Source organism: Squalius cephalus (genome assembly GCF_949319135.1).
Source record: "Squalius cephalus genome assembly, chromosome: 4".
Classification (NCBI taxonomy): Eukaryota; Metazoa; Chordata; class Actinopteri; order Cypriniformes; family Leuciscidae; genus Squalius; species Squalius cephalus.
This window is the reverse complement of record NC_137125.1, coordinates 51388952-51409152: the sequence shown is the minus strand read 5'-3', so window position 1 is coordinate 51409152 and position 20201 is coordinate 51388952. Positions and strand designations below refer to the sequence as shown.

Here is a 20201-nt window from a genome sequence, read left to right as displayed (position 1 = left end):
GTATCTTAAGTCAACTATACTTTTTTTTCAGATTTTCAGTGTTAAAGAGCCAGTCCTAGTCAGTTTGGTCTTAAAGTGGGTCTCGTCAAAAGACACACTCCTTCTGGAGAGGTAAAGTCTGTAGAGGTAAAGTTGTTTGTTTTGAACCGGGTTCAGTTGAATGTTTCAGGTCACACTGTGTTTCTGAAGTGCAGTTTGGCAAGTATGTCGTAAGCAGTTTTGACGAGATGAGTCAGACGAATCACATACACACGACGTACCGAAGGCTTTACGCACTTTGAACAAAAAACAACCGTGTTAATGTTATGATGCTAACATAAGCTTACGTAATGCCGACAAATGCCAGCTTTGTACAATTCACAAGAAGGTCTCAGGCAATGCAATCTGAGCTATATAAAACAATTTTCACCTACGTACTAAAGCAAAAAGATGCTTTTATAGAGTATCTTTAGCAGAGGCTTAATAAAAGAAAAACAAAGTCAAGTTTACACGTAATTCGCAAGATGCATAAAGTGAATTTCTGCATCTGCATTCTACACTATGCGGTGTATCCAGTTCTTTTGTGTATCTTTAAAACACCAGCAAGCTAACTGCTAATGTTGTTTCAAGAACTTAGGGACATTTAATTAAATGAGCTACAGTAGACGCAGTTTAAATAAAGACTTACAAAATTGGCTATCATTTAAACAGCCCTGTCTGTTTTTCAGAAACAGTTCAAAATAAGAATTCCACTTAACACCCACAAAGGCTTGACCTCTGACAGTGTGAAAGCAATGTTTCCACTAAAATTACAGTGATGTGCAGTGCGACCTCAAGTCATGTGACGTCTACTGTTTTAATTCCACCATTTGCAAGTTTTTAAAATGATAAAAGTGTGAAATGTCTTTGGAAACAAAAGAAACAATGTTCAAAACCTCTGCAAAGAGAAGAAATGTAGTTAAAACAGTCAATAGAAGAAGCTTTGATACATTAAAGCATTGAATATAAAGCTATGAATATGCTTTTGTGCACTTTTAGTCTACAAGGATATGTGAAGTACATAATGTTTTTTCGTCCTTTTGTATGACCTTTATGGTCATTTTGAGCTCAGGAACAGACTTTTCACAAGTGTGAAAGGGACACACTAAGTAGCTCTCATCCACACACACACACACACTCACACTCACTCTTGCTCAACATCTGTCCTGGCTGTCGCCTGTATGCATCTGGGCTTTTATGTTGGGAAACAGATTCCGCAGCACTCCATGCAGATCTCCAGGCAGTCCGAGGACTCACAGCACGCATCCATAATGCCACAGTCCATGTCACAGGGGCAGTTGCAGTCGTCTCCCAGGTCGTCTCCGCAGCAGCAACAGCAACAGGCTTCTGACGTGCAGGTGCCGCACGAGGCCTGAGCCACCACCATATTGCACAGAGTGACAAATTCACAAAACAGGCAGGCCAGGATGCAGTGGACACAGCAGTCTGCTCTCGGAGGATTGCAGCAGGCAGAACAAAACAAAACAAAAACATCGAATAAACATTCAAAATGATTTTGAAGTATTGTCACTTTTCTTGTGGGATCATTTTTGCTATTTTGTCTGATGTTGCCAGTGGCTCAAATATTACGCACTTCACCTTTAAAATCAAATTTAGGCTTAAAAACTAAATTTAGCTTAATATGAAATATATAAAAATAATAGAAATAAACTTTTAAATATTTATAGTATTTTACAACATTTTTTTTGTTTGTTTTGATCATACTGGCTAAGAAGACTAGCGTACGCTTGTCTATATGCGTCGAGTGTGTGTGTGTGTGTGTGTGTGGGAGGGTAAGACGGTGGTTCAGCAGCGGTGAGAGCAAAAGAGGAATCAGAGAAATTCAAAAGGAACGAATTCCACTTTTGGGTTGATTAGTAGCTTTGTGAATAATGGGGTTATTATCATGCAAAAGCACAGGGTCGGTCACGTAAAGCTGATTAACAGCGTCCAACATTTTCACCAGCAAATTGGCGTGTTAATGCTGTCGTTTCTCTTATCTCTGATTAACATTTAACCTTCCTCTCGCAGGTGCACCACATACGATGCCAAATTACAGTTGTTTAAGGTGACATGGATACACAGTTTTACAGTAGCATTGACAGCACAACAGGTAATGTATTCTCTCTCTCTCTCTCTCTCTGGTTTTACCATTTATAGATGTGTATTTGGGTAAAATTTACATTTTTGTTTTATTCTATAAACTACTGACAACATTTCGCCCAAATTCCAAATAAAAATATGCAGTGTTTTTAGACCTCAAATAATGCAAAGAAAATAAGTATATTCATTTTTAAACAACACAATACTAATGTTTTAACTTAGGAAGAGTTCAGAAATTAATATTTGGTGGAATAACCCTGATTTTCAATCACAGCTTTCATGCCACCAGTCTTTCACACACTGATGTTGGGTGACTTGGGTGAGCACCCCCAGACCATCACCGATCCACCACCAATTTTCACAGTGGGTGCGAGACACTGTGGCTTGCAGGCCTCTCCAGGTCTCCGTCTTGTCTTGGAAGAACACTTCTTTCTGCTCTGACAATGTTCCCCAACTCTGAGGATTGTTTTCCAGCAGGACAATGCTCCATGCCACACAGTCAGGTCAATCAAGGTGTGGATGGAGAACCACCAGATCAGGACCTTGTCATGGCCAGCCCAATCTCCAGACATGAACCCCATTGAAAACCTCTGAAATCTGATCAAGAAGATGGATGGTCACAAGCCATCAAACAAAGCCGAGCTGCTTGAATTTTTGCACCAGGAGTGGCATAAAGTCACCCGACATCAATGTAAAAGACTGGTGGAGAGCATGCCAAGCCACATGAAAGCTGTGATTGAAAAATCAGGGTTATTCCACCAAATATTGATATTTTCTTTCCATTATTTGAGGTCAATATTTTACTATTGACAATTATTTAGAATAAAATTATTTGGAATTTGGGAGAAATGCTGTCAGTAGTTTATAGAATAAAACAAAAATGTTAATTTTACCCAATCACATATCTATAAATAGTAAGACCAGAGAAACTGATAATTTTGCAGTGGTTTCTTTTCCAGAGCTGGCTGTGTGAGAGTGGTCTGACAAATAATTTTATTTTTAATATCATTTATTTTGAGATATATATTTAAAAAGAAATGATCTTAAAAATAATAATATATATATATATATATATATATATATATATATATATATATATATATATATATATATATATATATATATATATATATATATATATATATATATTTTTTTTTTTTTTTTTTTTTTTTTTTTTTTTATGTATATATGTATATATATATTATTTTTAAGATCATTTCTTTTTAAATATATATCTCAAAATAAATGATATTAAAAATAAAATTATTTGTCAGACCACTCTTTAGCCATCAGTTGAGATATTTAAGGCAAATAAAAAAATTAAATAAAAAAATTATTTAATATTAGCATAACCAAACCAAAAGTAACCTGTTTGTGCATGGAAATATTACATCAACCAAAATTCTGGTACATAATTGACCTATCAAGAGCTGAATCCTCAAATCGCTAAGTAGAGAGTTTGCAATATGATACATACAATACAACTCATATTTAATAAATGGTAAACAACCAGACTGCAGTGTGCTAATTAGATACAAGGCATACAAAATCTGTTACAGAAAAAAAATAATGCAACTATAACAAACAACACCAACGTGAAAAAAGAACATCTTTCACTCAAACTAAGCTTCAATAATCGGCACGGCGCTCACACTGTGCTCCTGCATAAACAGTGCCGTAGAGAATAACAGTGAACCCCTACCAGCCGGACGTGCCGCTCGGACCTCTAATCAACTGTAGAACCCAAACCGCGGTGCATTGGAGAAATCACTGCAATGTGGTGTGTATATCGTTATCAGTTTAAAACGTGAATTTGCATGGCTTTCATCAGTCCGGGGTGAGCTGTCAGAGAGATTGCTGGGTTTGATTGGGGCTCTGGTGGTGGGGGGGGAGAGAGAGCAAGGACGAGGCCTGAAGACCACTGGATGTTCATGTTTGTTTGATCAAAGTGATTTTTTTGTAGGCGGTGGAGCTGACCAGCGGTGGTGCTGTGCAGCCTGGACAGTGTTTGAACATGAAACAAGTTTGCATGCAGGCCCACCAAAGGCTTAAAACATCAGCTTTCTGAAAGGTCAAACGGGCGTACTTTTAGATTTCGCCTGTGCCGACTACATCAGCTACATCAACTGTTTGCTTAATTCATCTGCTTAAAGTACTCATAAACAGTACATGCTAATCAAAAACGCATACTTCCTACTTGATTACCAATTCATTTAATAATGATTTGATTTGGGGCATCCTATTAAACAAGTGTGAAAAATTACACATGTCCACACCGATTCTTTCGCTCTATTTTTCTTGCCCTTTTTTTAACTAACAATTTCTTTCTAGAAATGGGTTTAAAAGCAACAGTACATAATGAATTCCCTTGGATGTATAATTTATCAGCAGCGATTAGTGTGAATCTTAAGGAATGAGAGTCTGTGTAATGTACACAGGAGACAGGCTGCCTTATCTCAGCCGCAAAACCGGCATCGCCCCAATGAGAGGGTTCATGTTTAATGTCAGCCCGAGCGGAGTATGCCCAGATTCAGCGAGGCCAAAAACAGCCCCAGCGCCTTGGAGGAAATAGTTTGAGACATCTGGAAAACTCCAAAGGCTAACATCAAAAAGAAAGGCAGCGTGACATAAAACAAGTGAGCTGTGCAGGAACATTCAAATGAAGAAAGACTGACTGGTCCATGGGTTGTACATGGCGGCTTTAGAGACCAAATGAGAGGGAGATAAAATAAAATAAAAAAAGTTGCCATTGAGCAGTTAATTTGCAGTCAATAAGGAAGTGGGTGCTGTAAACTTTCTGAAAGAGAACTCTGGATACGCTGGGGAAGCTGCAAAGACGGGAAAAACATGGCATTACGATGCACTGCTAATGACCGCGCTAGCTTTCTGCGTACATCCCGCAGCCTTAATTGAATTTGTCAGAGGGATTTTAGACTACTGCGTACTTGCAACACAACACAATCACAAACACGCCATCACTCAAGGTCCTAACCCACCCGCAACGGAACAAAAGATCTCTCAATTAGTTGATTTTCTGCTGGGGTTGCCGTTATCGCAGCTAGCGACGGCAGCCAAGAACACGAGGAATCGCAATCCCCTGAGCAGAGATCTTGTAAAGCTTTATTCTTCAGCTTCCCAGGCTGTTTAGAAGCTAATTTCACAGGCAAACAGATTATGGTAATCCGTGTAAACATTAAAACACAACAGCTTGCTGTTTTCCAGGGGGAAATTACTACTTGAGAGAGAACATATTGATTCAAAACACAGTTCTACAAATAACACACGCACGCACACAAGCTGTAATGAGACAGACTTATTGAACTGTTCATGCACCCCCCCCCTCTCCAATTAAGATGTGAAAACTATGACGCCTTTTAAGATACACATTTCCGTTAAATCCGCAGGGAGATGATAGTGTTTGTTACATGCACCTCGTAAAAGGCTCCTACTCGCAAATCACCTGAGTGATAAATCTGATCTTAAACTTTCCAGTGTTGGAAAATGTTCACATTCTTTCCTGACTTTTCACACACAGGATCAAGTGTCTCTAATAAGTGCGGGCCTATGGTTACCTTTGTGCAAATAAATCTTAAAATCAAACTAACAAACCAAGCAAATAAATTAATCCTGCATGCAAGACTGTATTATTCAAATTATTATTTATAAACGTATAAAACCGTTTCCAATTATTATATTACAAGAAAGTCCCCACTTACTTAAATCAACAATTGTAGCAACAGCAAACACCAATGATGTACTTTGAAGAGCATTACATATTTAACCAATAAATGATAAATTAATAAAAAAAATTAAAAATTAAATATATATATAAATGAATAATTAATAATAATAATAATAATAATAATGATTATAATTATTATTATAATTATTATAATTATTATTATTTTTATTATTTTTAATATATATATATATATATATATATATATTAAAAATAATAAAAATAATAATAATTATAATAATAATTATAATCATTATTATTATTATTATTATTATTAATTATTCATTTATATATATATTTAATTTTTTTTATTAATTTATCATTTATTGGTTAAATATGTAATGCTCTTCAAAGTACATCATTGGTGTTTGCTGTTGCTACAATTGTATATATAATATAATTTTATATACAATTTTATAAAATATATATATATATATATATATATATATATATATATATATATATATATATATATATATATATATATATATATTTATATATATATATTTATATATATATATATATTTATATATATATTTATATATATATATATAATTTTATTTATTTATTTTTTATTTTTTACTTCCTGAAGCTATTTCATGAAAACAAATTCCCAAATTATCCCTTTTAATTTAGCTAAATGCCAGGGCATGTTGTATGAAACATACAAACTGCTTTACAGAGAATCTAAAGTTCTCAGCAGGTGCAAGACTTTGCTTGATTTAAAAGGGTTACGGTATCAGACAAGCATGATTGAACATCACGCAGTAAAGAAAACTCAATACATGAGCCAGGAAAGTGGCGCTGGTACACAGAAGCAAGGCATAGAGCCGGTCTTAATGAGAGGACACTGTGAGAGAGGCTAGCGATAGCCCCTGCTGAGGTGGGGTTGACACATGGCAGACCCCCACTCTCCGCAGTCTTGTTAAAAGGTCACACCTTGGTGACCATTACTAATGCACCAGCGATCTCCTTCATTACTGCCCTCTCCTTACCATCACACCTGACAATGTGCAAGCTGCTTTTTTCAGATCGGCCTTCTGTTTTTCCTTCCCATTTGCGAGACAATACAACACCACAGAAATAAAGAGATCAATCTAGTTGGGAGTTATGAAAGATGAAATAAAGCAGTGCATTTACAGGACACAGAACAGAAAAGTCACAGATTAGTTGCGGTTAAGCGGAGGGAGGGGAAGACCAGAGAGTCACAAGAACAGAGGAAATCTGCAAGCACATACGAGTTTGTGTGCGAGTGTATATTTGCGTGTGTGTCATGTACCCTCTGGAGTAGAGCCGGGTTTATGGGAGCCCGTCGAGCTGCTTTTGCTCCTTCTGCTGCTGTTGCTGTTGACCGACAGGCTAGAGCGAAGCTTTCTCTGCACGCGGTGTGAGACAGGCGATGGGTGCTTCTTGGGCTCGGAGGTGTGGCAGGCGGAGGGCGGTTGTGTGACCCCGCGGGGCGAGCCATGGCCATTACTTAGCACTGTGTGCAGACCGTTCTGCTGCCTGCCAGCCTCTCCATCAATGGCATTCTGCATGGATGTTGCTGGCTGGGGCAGAGGCTGAGGTTGAGCTACACAGACAGAGACAGAGAGAGAGACAGAGAGAGACAGAGACAGAGACAGAGACAGAGACAGAGAGAGAGAGAGAGAGAGAGAGAGAGAGAGAGAGAGAGAGAGAGAGAGAGAGAGAGAGAGAGAGAGATTTTTTTGTAATCATCTGTTTTTGACCAGAAAGACTTCAAGGTGACTTCAACTCAAACGAAATTAATAACCTTTATAGCATTTTTTTAATATAAAATGCAAAACAGGAAAAGTTTTACTCTAGTACATTTTCAAGTAAGAAACAAACCAGGAAATGTGTGTTCAGCAAACATTCACCAAATTTTAAACGTCAACAGTACGAGTGACTCATGTTGTTGCATCATGCCCTGTAAAATTTTAAAGAAATATTCTGGCTCCTATTCCAATTCCAGTTAACGATTATGGCATCTTAATCATCCAATTATCAATATTTTTAAGTCATTTTAAGGAAGAAAGAATTTGGGAGGGGATTGGGGAGGACATGCAATTACCCGTTCACATTTAAACTGGCTCAGACTACTACTGGCATTTTAGGGCGATTTATCCTGATTTACCCCTCCTGGCAATCTGAGAATAAAATCTTCTCCAGGACCTTGGTTGGCTAAGATGTTTGGCCCTAATGTGAGGCGCTTCCAGATCAAATCTTAAACCTCCCAATCTGCTCACAGACACATCGGGCCCTGATAATATCAAACATGTTTGATATTTAGGATTTTAAACCGGGATGATTATGACTACGATTGCATCAGTACTTTCACAACAGCCAATGAGAAACAAGTTTGCAAGGAGACGGAGGTGAATGCGAGAAAACAAGCTGCTTTATGGCTCTGTTGGACAGCAGAGATGGCTTGTGGAAGAGTGGCAACAAAACGACTGCCGGTATAATGGTGTCTTCTAGAGAATCGTGTCCGTTTTGAAAATACTGGGTAAGTGTAGAAAACTGCTAGTGCCTAGCGCTATAAGCTAACATGTTGACGGTGTTGCCAAATAACAGTAAACATTATATCCCCTTGAGTCTGTGTGCGATGCAACCAGATTTCATAATCGGTAAGGATTTTAAAACTCCTGTAGTCTGAGCCCAGATTTAGTGCATCAAGGAACCGGTTTTGAATAAGAACCACTTCACAATTCCCAACCCTAACCCCCTGTGATCCATAACCTGAATACAGTCTACCTCAAACCTAGACCCACGTGAGACAGAAACCTAGTACTTCCAGTCTTCATACAAGTAACAAATGTGAGGAGGTGGTCATAGCCTGAACCGAGAGGCTCTATATGATGCAACAGTAGTGATGGCAAAGGGAGCAAGTGACACTAGTGTGCATTCAGCTCTGCTGGGAGTCTTATTGTACTCTCTTTCAGGATACGCACCTCATGTTTATTGGGCTCCTTTGAATTATTCATCATTTTCCTGCATTTTTTTCGACCTTATTCTTGCTTTTTGCAGAGATCTCAGCATTCTGTCTGGTGTGTTGTAAGGTAGAGAGCCTGAATTTCCCAATGAAATCTCAGTGAAATTAGTTCTCTTAATTACTTTGTTCTTTTGGTGGGAGGTCCACATTGACTGTGCTATTATTGTTAACAAGAGAAGAAATCCAGCCCACCTCTTTATAACATCATATCACCCTGGGAGGACACTGACACGAATGTAAAATTACAATTAAAAACAGGCCATTGCCAGTTGTCAAACACATGTAATGAAATACTTGAAATGAAGCTGAAATAAAATAAAATATAAATGTTACATGAAAAACATTTCTAGTTTTCGTATAGGATGATAAAAATGACAAAAACTAATATAAAAATAAATATATGCTAAACAAAAAGCGCATAAAATGACTAAAACCAACTAAAATTAAAATACCAACTGAAAGTATAAAATGTTGATGGAAGTAGTGAGAGTTCAAAACGAGTAGTTTTTGCAGCTCAGTTTCAATAACGTTCTGATGTTACTCCAGGAGTCGCTTCTCCATGAATTTACCGTAAGATGCTTTAGATAAATGATTACTGAAAAAAATTATTCACCTTTTTACATTTTTTTGCACATCAACAGCCTTCAAGGTCACAAAATCCTCAATACAAAAGTTTCCATTGTCTCTGCCTGCTTGGTAACTACCTTAAGCACAGGGAAAGTTGAGCTTTTAAAATGTATAAAAGCAACAGCAGTTAGAAGAAAGCAATCATTTATTAACTGATGTTTGTACATCAGGATAGCCCACCCGGAGCAGCCTGGTGTTAAGCGTCTAGCTCTAGGGCACAACGGTGATGGTTTATGGATCCCCCCCTTGAAGTGTTTTGAACCAGACCTGATCTTTAAACACAACACTACATTTGCCTTCTGCTTCGCCAGACAGCCTCAAAAGCGGCCCAGTCAAGGAACACGTTGCACATGCATCTTGCAATACATTGCTAGAACAACAGAACAGAGAACGTTGCGGGCACTTGGTGCACGCTGATAGGATCGCATGGGCCCGACGAAAGCCCAAAGGCCAACGCAACCCAAAAGTAAAGTTACCCCTCCATAAAATATAAATGTTGCTTTCAACCCAAGGCATGATAGGTGATAAAAATTGAATAGCGTAAGAACTAAGCGTAAAAACAAGTATTGTCTCGCAAACGGTGATTGTACACAAGCTGACAGGTCGCATTAAAACACCATGTTATGGTGAGGAACGGAAGGAGGGGGAAAAAAGAAAACAGTTCAAATTGGTCTTCTAACCGCTCTGCTTCCAACATATCAACAACTGTTGAGAGTGTACATTTGTAGTTGAATAATACATGGTATTCCTCTACACACGCTGTCAAACACATCACAGGCAAACAGGGGGTGAGTGCTTCTTGACTGTCTAAGCAGCATCCCAATTTGGTCCCCTGGATCTGACAGCCTCAAATATCCTGGGAGCATTTTTAAAAGGCCAGTGTTTGATGGATTCATGAAGAACACACAAATATAATTGCCATTTGTCACCGCACGTTCGGCGCACACCCCACGCTGGGACGGCGGGCCGGGACGCCCAGGAGAGACGCCGTGCCACCGTGGAGTCGCTCTCTATGTAAAACTGTGGATAAACACCCCTTTGCCTCGGTGTCACAGAAAATAGCTCCGCTGGAAGAATTCGAAATTGTACCCCAAAGACATGGAAGCAGAGCATGGCGGACCTCCCAAGAACGAATATGTATGAACGTCAACGGCATGGAGCGGCATAAACAAGACGGCGAAAATTCGGTCAAGCAGGAGAGATGTCGGAAAAGAGGTGAGACGGGGCAGGATGTTCTCTCATTTACGCTGATCTCTATGGAGACTGAAAGGTAAAGAGAGAGAGAGAGAAGAGAGAGAGAAAAGAGAGAGAAAAGAGAGAGAGAAAAAAGTAGGTCCCTGTATTTTTGCGGCTCGAGGCCTTTTAATATTTCATCCTGAGAGTGGAGCTGTTTGCTGTGCCCCATTAGGACGCCCATCAAACGGAACATACATTAATTCACTTGTCAACTCATGTCATCCAGCTAAACAGCCCCCATCCATTTCTTATCATCATCTGCTAATGGCTAACAATCATTACCTGTACAAAAGAGTTGGCCGGTGAAAATATGCAAAGTACTGTGATGGTGAAAAACCGCTATCTAAAGTTAAAATGGTCAAGTTAGTGGAAATTTCTCTTTAAACGGCTTGATCTTTTGTAGGTTTACTTGATGTAGGGGAAAAGTTACATAGATTACGTTTTATTACAAATGATAAAATCTGTGCACAGCTCATTTTGAACCTCATACCGAACTTACACAGTATATACACACAGTATGAGTAAATATAAAAAAAATACAGTTTGCATAAATAAAGACATCCATATATATAAGGACATCAATATATAAATAAAGGGCGTCTTTCAAAATGACATTTTGAGAATGATAAAAATTCAATTTTCAATTTACTTTTTAAATTTTTCAATAATATTACTATGAACCAAAGATAAAGCAAAAAAAAAAAAAAAAAACATTCTTTGAAAATCCATAAAAAAGATTTAAAAATAATCCAGGCCAGGGTTGCTGCATTAGAATTTGTTTAGCTTTGTGTATAAAATATGAATGCAACACAAATAGCTGTTTAATGCTCCATGGGCCAGTCTCTCTGATTGAAATGCTAATTTGCAAATGTGCACTGACCTACCAGGAGAGTTCCCACCATCTCCCAAAACAGCCCGGGGTGGCATTTCTCCTAACAAACACCTATGGCAAGCTTACACCTTTCAATCCAAAGCAATATACTCTTTCAGTTGAAATGATTTCCCCGTATTTATAGAAACAAAACCATGGGAATTTGGTTGGAGGGGAGGAAGTAGAATGAATATTATTAAAAAAGGGCTGTGACAGAAAAAAAAAACCTTCAGCATTTTAAAAATCGTTTACTACTTGACCTTCCGACTCTGTGGCAAGGTCTTACTTCCCGAGGAGAGAAGTAAAGAATTAAAAATTTCACTTAGCTGATCTATTGCCTGAGCTGGATCCATTATGTACATAAAATGAATCTGAACCTACCGAATAAAGTGTAAAACGAAAGGTGCAAATTGCACAAAGGTGTCTGGTACACCCAGAACTTTCTTGATATTGTCTTATGCACAACAGTTATCTATATTTTTTAGTTAGCTTATTTAAACTTTTGTCCAATTGTGTCTTTAATACATTTATTTGAGACTACGGTGTGTCTTGATCACAGTAATTGCCCTGTTCTTTGAAGCCGCCCCAAATGTCACATGCCAGAACTATTTTAACTCCATTACAGCACCTCCTCCGGTTTGCTGGCACCCTACAATATCTAATTTCTGAGAGACACCGTAGCTCACATCTTATTTTATACTCATTTCTAGCAGAAGATGAATAGGTAGTCACTATTACTCAGCTTTTTTTGTGCTACAGCACACTTTTAATTCTTTCTGACAATCATTTAAATTTGGCTGTTCGAATGAAACCTGCCGTAGAGATGTGACACCTGAGAAGGCGTTTAATATTCCAGGGCTACCCTCTTTCGCAGTCATTCACTGTCTGTCCCGCTCTCGCTCGGCTATTCTTTCACTCCATCTCTCTGTAACAATGACAAGCCGAGCCAGGCGTCTGGGATTTACTAATTTCAAATTTAGTAATTTGGCTGCTGATTGAGTGGAAAAAAATAACCCCTTCGGACCTTGTTCTGCTTAATTACATTTTATAAGGCAGCCGGCAACTCCAAAGACAAGGAGAGAGATTGTGAAGGCTTAAGCTTTTCATCTATTATACTCCTATTTCAAATCTGCATTTGCAGTATGTGGCATGCTAGCCATCAAAATCATTAAAACCCACCAGAAAACCTTATGATAGTGTGGAGCAGACACAATCCATCTGAAGTGGGGATATGCTAAACTACATATTTTTAAATTGATACAAATCGATTAACTAATCTTAAGGATGTTTCGCATTACCCTGACTCTGATTAGACATTTCACCATACACTTCAAATGGATTTCCTACATTAGGCACATTTTGTGCTCAAACACAACATAAAAACATATCAAGATGCACTTTTTAAAAGTTTAAACATTATCAATTAGTCAACCACTGTGACCATCCCTAGAATCAAGGTATTTTTTGTTTCCATTTAGATGCATGAATTTGGCAGACGCTTTTATCCAAAACAACTCATCTCTGAAAATAGGACTCATGAGGTTGCCGTTGCTAGCACAGTGCTCTACTGATTGAGCTGGAGCTTGTGGTTGTTGCTGCTAAAGTAGGCCGAAACTGTAGTTTTTATACTTTCACCTCGTTTCGAAACCTGAAACAACATTCAAGCAATCCATATCTGCACCTCCTTCCCTTCCATCCGTTTCCATCACGGTGGAATGGAAGAATCCCATAAACGCAGAGGTTCTACACAAACGCGGTTATAAAACGCACATCTTGCACAGATTTAGCCGTTTTACACAGCTACCACATTTTCTCGAAAGATCAATTATGACGTGACTCAGACCGAGCCTGAGGGAGCTGCCAGACTTCATACGTCGAGTGCTCCACCCTGCCTCCCGACAACTGCAAACAAAAAACCCCAGCAACACAGATGTGAGGAGTCTGGGGGTGTGTTTTCTGTTTCAGTTACATCGGTGACTCAATGATTCCACCAATCTCAACAAAAAAAACATCAGTAAAATAATCCTTGCATAAGGATCAAGAGGCAGCAGGCATCTCTTGGAGGACTTACAGAACGAGGCCTTACAGAGGGACTCCAGGGGCAACTAAAGCCAGCCAGGAGAGTTTATTAAAAATAAATATATCTATGGACAAGGTTCCTTTATTTGCTCCGTTTCAATCTCAGCATTAACTGCACTAATGTGACAGCTGTGGGTCACTGGACTCTGTCTTCGGGGTGCCAATCAAGACCTTAAGCCCGGGAATCAGGCTTAAGGACAGGGGTGCTCGTCTGTTTCTGAGAGGCTTTTTAAAGGGAGATGGCCATATCGATTTTAGCCGTGGCAGGGAGCACTGTCTGAATGGAGTGAGTCGGTGGCTCCCTGGTCACCCCCCAGTGATCAGAGGCCTGACGGAATGACCTAGCAGAGGTGCGGTGAACCTGCAAACATGCAGGGCAGGATGGGAGCACATCACGAGAGATCACTGTAATAGAAAAGGGGTTTAACCTTAATGTTGAAGCCAAAACCCTGTTAGAGGGCCAGTAATCCCTCCCGCTCAACTCTCATTTCAAGTGCTTTTCTGTCTGGAAAAGGCAGCGTTGTGTTGGGGTTGCTGCAGCGGGAGCGTTCACGCTCTCGAAGATGCAGCGCTGTGCCGTTAATCAAAGCGTGGGCCTCAAATCTACATCTTATTAACAGACAGACTCCACTTTCCAATCTATTATTCCTTGCATAGTTCAAACCCCAGTGCCGTTTCCCATAATGCCCACCCTGCGAAAGAAATAACACCGAGCTGATGGTCAATGAGTACAATCAGAAATGCTAATGGTGTGCTAAACCTATAGCTCACAGATGTGTAGATCACCTCTTATCTGAGGTAATTTAAATAAATGTTACACTCATAAATCTGCAGAGCCCCTAAAAGGGATTCGGCACTTTGCGAGGACGCTAATTGAAATGCTGGGCATTTTTACATATGAAATATGTCTACACCAAGACAATGAGGAAATAATTAGCACAGAGGTAGAATCACAATGGCCATTTTAATCAACCCCTGCGCTAGCATTTCACCCTATTTATTCCAGTTTTGATTCCATGACCCACGGCTAAGTAATCACTTGAAAATTACTCCTGTGTTCTAATGGGCTCTTGCTTCGGAGGAACACGTGGTCTGAAAAATTAGCATCTTGAATCAATCAACTCTTTACGCCCAAAATGATTGAAATAAAGGCACTCTTCAAAAGTGAATGCAGGTGAAATGCATGTGTACTCTCTTAGAAGCAATGATTTGATTTTGAGGATTAACAGCAGAGCAAAATTATGAACGTCAACAATAAATACCTGATCCTGAACCTAATGTAACCCCTGAGTGAGAGCACAAAAATTCCAGACATAACGCAGAGGCGTTGTCATCGTACAGAATGATATACATAAAAAAATGACTGACGTTCAAGTGAATTATTCAGTGATTAAACACCTCTTGATCATTACATCATTACCCTGAAATTCTTACAGGCCGGAACAAGTTTTTCTGTCGTTCAGCTGTGAGGCTCGCCACATCCCACACATATGAGACTGAATGTGTAATGCGTTTGTTCTTTCTGTCTCTACTGGACTGTCTTTTTGAAGCCTAATAGAGAAGTATGCGATTAAAAATGACACCGATAACTCAAGCGGAGTATATTCAACCATAGTCCATTTTTATCTGCCCATGTAAGTCAACGGACAGTGCTGAATAAGTGCGATTCATCTTTAGACAGTGAATTCTGCTAGCAAATTAAAATGGAAATATTATAATAATAATAAAAAAGATAAACTGTTGTAAAGTGGCCAGTCAAGTTGATTTCCTATCGATTTCCCGCTCTAGACTCTAAATATCACATCATATTTCCCAATCCAATTAGTGCACTGCCTTACAGCCCTGCTCTATCCATACTTGGCCAGACAGCCCCTTATAGTGTACATGGTATAGTCGCATATTGTAGAGCCTTATGCAGATATCCAATCACTTGAGATTTAAAACAAGTCAAACGTGGACCAAACTACTCGGGTTCGCTAAGATTTTTTAAGTCTATTATGCTCACCAATGCTGCATTTATTTGAACAAAAAGTACTGTTGTGAAATATTAATAGAGTTTAAAAGATTTCAGCCTTTCTCTGACGAGGTTCATGTTGTAAACACAGTGCAGCGATTCCAGGTTCGCTGGCTCAGTATTGCCCGGCTCCTGCGTAAGCACCGCACACACGTGTCATAGTGCTAACGTGAACAGGAACAGGAAGAGAAGAAATTGTTGAATAAAGTTGTTATTTTTGTGCACAAAAAGTATTCTCGTCGCTTCATAAAATTAAGGTTGAACAACTGTAGTCACATGGACTAACGATGTCTTTACTACCTTTCTGGGTCTTGAAAGTGGTTATGACGTTGCTGTCAGAAAGCTCTCGGATTTCATCAAAAATATCTTCATTTGTGTTCCGAAGATGAACGAAGGTCTTACGGGTTTGGAAAGACATGAGGGTGAGTAAATAATGACAGAATTTTCATTTTTGGGTGAACTAACCCTTTAGTTTGAAATAGAAATGTAACATTATAAATGTCTTTACTGTTACTTTTGATCAATTGAATGTGTTCTAGCTGAAAAAAATGCATTAAATAAAAAGTTGATGGGGAGAATTCTTTTGTGGCAAACTTGCATCTTCCGTGGAACGTGTTTCTTGCACGGTCCACCAGATTTCTACACAAAGAGACTGTGGGAAGTAGGTGTGTCAGGACTTTTTCCCCCTCCAAAAACAAGTGGTGAGAATTTTCCAAACACATCCTTTGTTTCAAATCTTTGTTTCCCTAATTATTTCCAACCGACCTAAGTAGTGATGAGTGAGATTTTCCATCACTCCTCATCCATTTGACATCATTTGCCTAAAACAATGCCCTGACTTAGTTCCACAACTGAGCTGATCCACCATTGATTTTTTGGAGGAACAACCTCCAAGATGTTATCAAGCTCAACATTTTTAGGGTACACAAACCCACATGAGCAGAACAAGAAAAGTCTCTATGATGCAACTCCATGCTTTACTAGGTAAGAGAGATACTATTTCAGTACATTCTAGTGCTCAGCCGTGATTTCCAGATCCAGGCCAACCAAGGCCAAACCTCAATGGGATATCCTTGCTCACTAAGCTTTCAAGACTTTGGCAGGAGAACAACTGAATGTAACAACTTCACTGCAACAGAAATACGCTGGTTCAAATCCAGTACATTTTCTTTTAATCAACACTTCACTAAAACTAATGCTTAAGACTCCGTGCTACTGCACCTATAGCATTATCTTACCAATGAAAATAAAAAAGCAAAGCAAGCCGCTTGCATACTGCACATATAGATTGCGCATTATCATAATCTCAAATCAAAGCTACACCCAAAGGCAAAGAATATCTGCGCGGCAGTAAATAATAAAATCAATTATCATCACAGTAAACGTTTTAAAATCACATCAGTGTTTTCCAGATGGAAGCTTCAGTTTTCAGTAACGCAGAACTGTAGAAAATGCTGACAAAGGTTGATGTCAGTTGATAATCCAAATTTGAGATTGGATCACAAACCCTTTGAAGTTTATGGTAAAGTATAGACTGGTAACAAATGAAATGCTTTATATGGAAACAGATCAGTTTCACATATACATCACTGACTGATTAAAAAAAAAAAAAAGGTTCAAGACTAGATATTTCAGATTGGATAAAACTGTTAAGAGAACCGTTTTTTTCCTGTCGACATGGCATCTGCTACACTGCATTGGTTATAGAAAGTGAAAGCTATGAATCATACTCAGTCCAGCGAGCAACATTTACCAAAAATATGCAAAAACAACAGTTACTGGAGTCTAGCCAATGATGTCAAGCATGTTTGATTAACACGTGTTTGTAGACATGACTAACACATTTGTCAGCACTTACTTCTAACAAGACCATCATGGGTGTGGTTCTCCCCTGTCATGTGACCCTGCTCGTCTGAAGTGTGATCTCCTGGTATCGGAGTTTGGGATGTTTCCGTAGCATCTGAGGATTCATCAGAGCAGCTGTTGCATTTATCTGGACAAAAAAAAAAAACAGTCATATTTTAAATCTCTGAGTTTTGTGTTACTTCATAGCTGCCAGAAGCCAAGCATGCAAAAGGCCAATATTGACTCGCCTAAGCCTCAAGAATAGAAAGACGAGCTCTAATTTGCCAGATAAAAAAGATTCCTTTGGAGAACAGTTGCAAAACCGGGTGGGCGGATCAGGTAGGCCCAGGCCAGAACTCTGGATCTCATTTTCTCGATTCTGCTCCCGGGTACACAACACCTGCCAAGGTTTTTACAGCTATAAAGAGCGCATTCATCTAAATTGGAAAATGGATGTGGGCAAAACCTGCCTGATAGGCATACAAAAAGATAGGCAACCTTTAAACGCAGCACTTAAACTTATTCAGCTCCCTATTCCATCGAGTAAACGAGACGGTATGGTGCTCCGATTCGTGCTATTTGTGGCGGCCCTCGATGTGGCCACACACGTACAGAGGCAGCAGGCAACTGCTCATTTATTTGGTATTGTCAAAGCAGTTCTGTTGCACAAACCTGTACTTTTCCATCACTCAAGTGCATTCTGGGGAAAAAGCATGTGACTCAGCAAACAGAAGCTTGTTTTCACTTTTGGCGAGCATAGAGTGTTTGGTTTAGTTCGGTTTTTTTTTTTTTTCTACAGCCCTCGTTACAGCGTATTATGGGACAAGATCAATACAATACAGTAGCTCTAGATACAGAGATTGATATCACTTCATCTGGGCTTGAGGCTGATGAATGGAAACCCTTTATTCCAGCCATGACTCCTCAAATGCACATACAGTACCAGAAGCCTTGTGATGCATCGCTGTATTTAGTGATTACAGTTTGAAATAAATTGCTCTATTCTCTAAGCATACACAGTCCCCGAGGAGGGAAATCCAGTCTTAACGGAGAGACTTTGAAGGCCCTACAAAAATCCATTTGTCACCGGAGCCTGTGATTGCTTACTTTGTCCTACTTTGCCATTTTTTGACAGTGCTATAATGATGCTTGGTATAAATAGGATGGTTAACGGTTCAGTGCCTAAGAAAAAAAAAGAAGAAGAGGGGGGCCAAGCTTATTTTACATGTGATAATCTCACAAGCAACTAGAAAGTTAATTAAAAACTATAATTGGCAGTGGTTCCTGCTAATAGTTACCAAGGCGCTCCTTCAATCTTTATTGGAAAATAATGAAAACATTATCATGCCTACTGGCGCAACATACATATGGGGAATCTGTTTGCTAGTTGCCATTTATGCAAGTCGGTTACTGGTGGGACACCAGGTAAAAATCAAGAGATAAATCAAATAAGTCAACATTATTAATGATTGTCAATAAGGTCATTCAGCAAATATTTTCAATTGCCTGAAATAATCACAGTGGATGTGGTCAAGAGATTTAACATGTTAAAAAATAATTACAAAAGAAAACTGCTCTAAATGCAGCAAACATATTTGCTATGCATTCAAAATCAGTGCCACATTTTTGCACATGATCTGTCACAGTTTTAAGTCAAGTGCAATGACTAACTGTTTTCAAAGACCTACAATTATCAAACTGAGCTATATTATTAATTGTTTAGAGGCAAAGTCATGGAATCAAAAGAATTAAAAACTTTATTGTGCAAAAACTCCCACTTTTTTCATAGACCGTCCGACTACTAGCCAATACAAATCACCATTTTATGCTACAAAATATGCATTAAACACTAATTAGTCAGTGCATCCATGGTATACAACTGAATCTGAATCTCAGAAATAGTAAATCAATCTCTTACCTCTTTTTGACAGAAGTTGGTTTGTCTCCTGCTTGTTTGGCCCTTCAGGCCCCTCCGGAGGTAAAATAGTCTCCGAGGACATGAGCCAGATGTTTAGATACTAAACACACCCAAAAACAACTCTGCCCCACGCAATTAGCCCTCAAACCTGTAAGATAACAACAAACTATTATTATAATATCAATCGCTGATTCACTGCGGAAAAGTAAACAGACGTGACCAATATATTTCCTATGGAGTGACGTCATCCAGCGAAAAGACGTTAAACTCGGTGGAAAGTTTTTCTTAGGTTTGTTCTTCTCTAACGAAACTCAAAATGTCGCAAACACACTCCTAAATATCTTATCAACTCGTTAAGTCAATATTATTTGTTTGCCAAGCATGTAACAGATCATTTCAAAGTTGGTTGATTAACGTTACCTTTCAAACATGTCAACAGAGAAACTCCTTTATTTGCATCCTTTCTTCCGGCAAAACCGGCGTGCCGTTAGGAAAAGTTTCCTTAATACCCTGCTTGGAATCAAAACTCCGTAAAAACTATCAGATACCTCCCCAAAATAGTCCACAAAATCCCTGTCAAGCAGATGCAGACGTTGGATAATGAGTTTGTGCGCGAGAGTCCCGCGCGCTCGAGCTCCTGCTCCTGGAGAAACTTTGAGCTGAAACATTTTCATCACATCCGGATTCCGATGATCACAACCAGCTGCATTCATACATTCAGATGTTCCAGCCGAGACTGTGTGAATTGTTCGTGAA

At 39.0% G+C, this 20201-nt stretch overlaps 1 protein-coding gene across 1 annotated transcript; it reads right to left on the bottom strand.

Annotated features, from left to right (window-relative positions):
• Positions 1-252: 252 nt before the first annotated feature.
• On the bottom strand, positions 253-20187 carry mdfic (MyoD family inhibitor domain containing). Its single transcript, XM_079869042.1, has 5 exons — positions 19866-20187; positions 19446-19593; positions 17541-17675; positions 7140-7433; positions 253-1464 (listed from the first exon to the last, which is right to left on the bottom strand). The coding sequence occupies exons 2-5, from the start codon at positions 19525-19527 to the stop codon at positions 1214-1216; spliced, it is 762 nt and encodes a 253-aa protein (XP_079725168.1). The 5' UTR covers positions 19528-19593; positions 19866-20187; the 3' UTR covers positions 253-1213.
• Positions 20188-20201: the final 14 nt, after the last annotated feature.

Bases quoted from the DNA above. Each gene is read 5' to 3' on its own strand.
- mdfic (XM_079869042.1), bottom strand. From the start codon at position 19,527: ATGTCCTCGGAGACTATTTTACCTCCGGAGGGGCCTGAAGGGCCAAAC. The intron at 17,676-19,445 runs GTAAGAGATTGA...TTTTTTGTCCAG, and splicing joins CCAACTTCTGTCAAAAAGAG to ATAAATGCAACAGCTGCTCT. The intron at 7,434-17,540 runs GTAAGTGCTGAC...CTGTCTGTGTAG, and splicing joins CCATGATGGTCTTGTTAGAA to CTCAACCTCAGCCTCTGCCC.